This window comes from Nilaparvata lugens, chromosome 6 (genome assembly GCF_014356525.2).
Source record: "Nilaparvata lugens isolate BPH chromosome 6, ASM1435652v1, whole genome shotgun sequence".
Classification (NCBI taxonomy): domain Eukaryota; kingdom Metazoa; phylum Arthropoda; class Insecta; order Hemiptera; family Delphacidae; genus Nilaparvata; species Nilaparvata lugens.
Window position 1 is genome coordinate 53,644,983 of NC_052509.1, and position 6,000 is coordinate 53,650,982.

General features: G+C 37.4%; 1 protein-coding gene across 15 annotated transcripts in view; it reads right to left on the reverse strand.

Annotated features, from left to right (window-relative positions):
• The window catches only part of LOC111046946 (gamma-aminobutyric acid receptor subunit beta), a 196,848-nt gene extending 191,160 nt beyond the window's left edge, over positions 1-5,688 (reverse strand). For all 15 annotated transcript variants that reach the window (XM_039431262.1, XM_039431264.1, XM_039431261.1 and 12 more), the window contains exon 1: positions 5,524-5,688. In XM_039431262.1, the coding sequence (XP_039287196.1) occupies positions 5,524-5,612 (89 nt within the window). In that variant the 5' untranslated portion in view covers positions 5,613-5,688. The remainder of the gene's footprint in view (positions 1-5,523) is intronic.
• Between the last annotated feature and the right edge of the window lie 312 nt (positions 5,689-6,000).

Consider the following 6,000-nt stretch of genomic DNA (forward strand, 5'->3'; position numbering starts at 1 on the left):
TCCACTTCCGAAGCGAATTTTCCTTGGGATAACAATCAAGTTGACAAAATATTGTCAATAATTTGCGTTCTCGTATCCCAACTGTCCACTCCATAATGTATGAACTATATTTTGCAGTATATCTTTATATAATTAGCTTGTATAAACTTCATCTACTGGATCAGTTATGCTTCAATCCAGAAATGTAAAAATGATAGTCTGTCCAAGGTAATCGCCCAACTGGATTGTTGAATGAACAAAATATTGTGTTCTACAATATTCATATTTTGTGGCTATAATCAATTTAGAAAAAATACTAAAAAATTTCAATTTGTGGTGAAATATTTTTGTTTTTAATCAGTTTTCAAATATCAAAATTTGAAATTTTCAGTTTTGTCATTAGTTTTGAAGTGGGAATTGGACTTTTTGGAGTGAAAAGTGAAATCTTAACATCATCCTTTTTTGAAACCTTTATTTGTAAAACATTGAGAAAAGACAGTTTTGGGCTATGCCTGTTGTCTTCTCTTGATCATATTATATATTATAATTATGATTTTATGATTTGTGATTGTCAATGGAACAAATAAATATGATAATTATATTCATCAAATAGCTTACTCATCCGACAAGAATCAATGACGATCTTGAAACTCATTTTTTATTTGATAAAATCAACCGTGATAATCCTATTGAAGCTATTTATTGTTTCATGTGTTGTAATAACTATCCTTCTTGTAGATATTATAGGTATTACTTGATTCATTTAGAACTTGAACGGTATAATTTGATGAGTTCCTGCTATCCTATTGTTTGATATCCAATCATATGATCATTATAATCAATAATCAATCATATAATCATTTTAATACTATAAACTTTGATGTAGTAGATCTTGTTTATTGTCAACGCAAACTCCTAGAATTTAAAAGTATATTTCAATTCGTACCACTTACTAAACCCTACTGAATATTTTTTTTTTATTTAACCATGTTCACTATCATATAGACATGAAATTCTATTATGAGATGAAAGACACATTATACACAACAAAAAACCATAACACACTCAAATTATGAACAATGTCATACTATCATTTAGGTGCAACATGCTTTTACTACTTATAATACTGTATCCTATAAGATGTAAACATTATAAGTAAGTACGGACAAGGACGTTAATAAGTTATCAGAAGTAGGTTACATAGGTTATATTAAACTGAAATCAGATAATAAGATTAGTTGAGAAAATGTGAGTTTGGAGCTAGTATGATGGAGCAGCCTAGGAGCAACGGTCAAGTAACCCTGCAAGATCGATAACTGACACCCCCAAACACAACGAAAATATTGACACAATTCACGTCATAAGTTGCTACTGTTAACAGGTGAAGATCAAAACTCTAAAACCACACATAAATAGGAAGAGATTCAGTAAGTTTTGGCGTAAATTGAGGTTTTACGGGCGGTGGAGGTTAGAAAGGGAGCCATGAAAGGGAGCTGTGCTGCTCTGTCCAGGCTAAAGGGCGTGCCTTAGGCTAGAACGCATAACCTACATTCCCCCACAGCGCTACTGACGTACCGTACACACATTGTGTATCAACACAAGTCCAATTCACACCGTAAACGTCGAAATTTAACGTCAAGAATTGTGTTTTTGAGCGAAATTTCGTGGTTTTTGTAGCTTGATAATGTTGGACCATCGATTTAAGGGTGGACTACTTCAGTTACAAAGATGAGCTGTTTCGTATCAACATGGGGTCAGATGTCAATGTGACATGCTTCAACTTCATTTTACGATGAATTCGATTGATATGGGTGATAAATTTCTCAACATAAGATAAGATTTCAATGAATATTAGTATGGATTTGTTGTCTCAATAATCTGGAAACAGATAATTCGAGAGTTGGTTCTACTCAGTCTGGAATAAAGTGTCAGCTGAGGTTTATCAGCTTGATTTTGTGTTGAATATCAGATTGGATTCGTGATGAATCAAATGGAAATGAGTCATGATATGAATGAATTTTATGGATATCAATGATAGCACAATCTAGTCTACATTGAGAGAACTTGAGATTAGACCCTATTTTCCCTCATAAAAATTTTATGATAAGATAGCCGAAACAAATGAATGTCTTCTGAATGTTCCATCAATCTGACAATTGAAATGAATTATTAGATTGTAGTGGATTTGAGAATTCTTTATCAGCTTGGCAATCATTGAATATTTCATTGATGCAGGTTGTGATTTATATAAGCGTAAGGATAAGGGAATTTTTTAATTATTCGAATTCACATAAAAAAATGAAGCAAATTTAATTCTTTGTAGTTTGTGTGCTATTTTCCAATGTTCAAAATTATAGGACTTCTTCACTGCCAAAATTATCGCTGGTTGAAAACTCGTCGCATTTGTTATTATGATAAGATTGGTGATAATTCTCCTATGTAGAAGCGTTACATTCAACAAGCTTCATGGAGAAAAAAGTAAAAACTGAAATTATTAGTCATTTATATAAGGCCAAGTTTTCCAAAACCACTTGATAGCCTACTTTGACAAAAATACATTGAGACAAATGTAGAAGCAAGCTCTTTCAAAAATTATTACGTCTAAACTTTTTATTTACTCCAATTTTAGTGTAATTTCTTTCGAAGTCTAACAATGTATTGAATTCATCAATTGAGAGATTGATTGGAGGTTGAATTATTGGGCTTTTTTACAACATTGATGATGTATTTGGACATATCATTGAATATAATTAATTTAATGCTATGTTCTCAAAATCATCTGAATTTCTTCATCGCAAAGGCTGTGAGCAGGAGAAAAAGGTGACTGATAATGTGTTTTTAACGAATAATGAATAATGATGATCAGGAAAGAATGATATGGATAGTGAATGAAGAGTATGATAATAGATGAAGCAGATGATGGTTGACAACAGCCAAAGAGCCACTTCCCCAAATTGCGATTTCAATATTTGGATCTGGTTTTGATTGGGGTGGAGAAGACGATAACTGCTTTCCAGAGAACCTGTTCTTCATCGACTTATTCCAAGTTACTCATTCCCACAGAAAGATCTTAGCTGTCGATTAACATTCATAGGAACTTAAGCTGGAGATCACAGTTTGTACCATAGAATGTCTCAAGGATATTTTCGAGATAATCTCTGCTGTGATATGTTTATAATTGTGGTATACCTGATAGTTGAGCTTTGTGATTTAAACTTCAACATTGATAGTTTTTTCATGCATTTTCTGGGTTATTACTATCATCAAACATAACATTATATCTGGAGCACTCACGAAGCTATTGATCTCCTAGCGAAATCCGGGGTTGATTTTGTTTTGTGACAGATGGTATAAGAATTTGAGTCTGAGAATCTATTCATATTCATCTATTTATATTTCAACATCTTTCTACAGAAACCATGACACCCACCACGAAACAAACTTAATTGCGACTGGAGGATAACAAGACGTAATCGTGACTAATCCCTCGCATTTTCAACGACAGCTCAACCAACTTCCATAGAATATGTGTAAACTCAGCTTTTCCTCTCTCCCAACTGAAAAATTGTTATGAGATTCCACATTCTGTGAAAATTGTGAGCTAGCTGAAATATTGGAGTGTATATTATTAACTGTTTTTGAATGGAAATAAATTTGATTTGATTTCACGTGAAGTGACGTTTTGAGACTGGAAGTTCAACACGTTGATGGTAGTACTCTGAAGAAATTACGACACGTTTTCCCAAATACAGGACAAAACAATAATAGTTACTCAGCTGATAAGCACATTGTGATAATAGCTAATGTGGTGGCTGACTGACTGACACAATCTGAAGTTTTGTGACTGGAAACTCAGCTTCAATAAATTGAGCTGTGCTTCAATTGGGTTTAAAACATCCTTACTCTTATCTCTCAATACAAGCTCTTTGAGAATACTCCTCGAATTCATTATCTTGAAATACAGGACTACGTGGCAGTTCTAACACTGAGTTGAATCGTAATACTATTGTAACAGGTTCACGTTATATCGAGGTGATTTTCGTGATTCAAAGCTCATTTTTTGTAAACTTTTAACACTTTATTCTATCAAATATCAAACCAGAGCAAACGGCCCTTCAACCACACTTGATATAACAGTTCGTGTTCTCATTTCAGGCAGGAATCCTATCCTGATCGAACTCTGAACAAATCCTCCAACATTGATTTAGAAGACAATACAACTCAGATCATTCCAACAATGTACAGGACAACTTGTGCAATGTACAAGACTAGCTTCCATCAAAGCCAATAACACCCAGTGATTCTTGTTTGACAACAATAATGTCCAATAGTATCACGGAGTGTTTTCAAATAAAAACTGTGATAATATCGATTTCTACTACTTTTTTCAAGAGACAGCAGAACTTTTAAAGAGTTCAATCCATTCCTGTAGCAGACATAATAGTTACTCAACTGATAAACCACACTCTGAAACCCTGAGATTCACATAATCTCCAATCACATTTATCGACAAAAACATACGCTCAGCCTGTAACAGGGTAAAAACACTACCAAGTTCATTGAGAGACGTTCACTTCGGGATGAGACCGAGTTAGGAATTGCTGTATTTTATAACATCTCAGGAGTGCTTTTCACTTTGTCAATTCCATAATATTCATAGAGAACTATGTATCCTCCCTGACAACATAGAGATGTATATGTCTTGAGTTGAACCCAGAGGTATGGTCTTGACAAGACTTCTACTTCGACAAATTCATCAATTCCGTGTGGTGTGTAGTAAGTACTGGCCACATTGAAAAACACTGCAAATACTATCATTGGGCAAACTCTTTCTCCCGGCCACTTTGAATCCAGAAATGAGAATGTTTAACTTTCGTCGATTTCTACATTCAGCGAAGATTCGTATCCTCATATCATTGAGATGTGAGTTTTAAAGTACATCCGGTAGTTTTGAGGCTTCACCCATCCACTTCATATTATATTCCTCATTATACTTAATATTTCACTTCATGTTATACTGAACAACCACAACAGGTACAACAGTATCCCAACAACATAGAGAACACCAGGAACCTCCCAAGAAGTGGAGATTCAGGAACGTTTTTTCCCCACTCCAAGTATCCTACGAAGGTAGCCTAGAGAGTATTCTGACAACATTAGGGACAAACACCCACAACGAGAGGAGGTTCAGGAACGCTTTCTCCTCTCTCTTCTCAGGAAGTCAAGAGCCACATCAAATGTGCGGAGGTATCCTAACGATGAGTTCACAAGTGCCCAGGTACGTCAGTGCTCTGAGGTTCTGAGAACATAGGGGACAGGGACACCATAAACATCCACATCGAGTGCAGATTTATTAACGCTTCCTCCCCACGAACACCAGAGCCACATTCAGGAACGCTTTTCCCCCACGAACTCCAGATCCACGTACGAAGGTATCCTAACGATGGGTTCCCAAGTGCACAGGTACGACGGGGGTTGATTTCCGAGGTACACCCACACCGAGCTCCGTTACTCCGTTGGCTACTCCATGACTTGGACACTCACCCGGCGAGGACGAAGGGGATGGGGCGGTCGGCGGGCCGTAGTAGTGTGGTGGTGACCGCCAACCACACCAGGGCCAACGTGCGCCTCATCCTGGTGTCAACAGCGGCGCCGCGGCTCACCACTGCGCCATGCCGATTGCTGTCCCATTGCACTGACGAGGCTCAACTGACTGCTCAACTGCTCTGGGAGTGCCGTCCGCCCGCCGCCTCCACCCTCCCACCCCTCGAGGGGCGGCTCTGCCTCTATTGATCGGTGCTCTGCTCTGCTGCTGCCTGCCTGCTTCGGCCCCCGGTCTCCCCCTACACCCTCACCCCCTCCCACCCAACTACAAATATACTCAAATCCAACAACGTCACCTCGACGGTATGCTGCTGCACCTCTCGTCTTCAGGTGGAGGATTGTTGGTGGTGGGTCACAACATGATGTTCTCTAGGAACTAGTGAGAGATGACCGCAGATATGTGGTGGAGATTTGTGG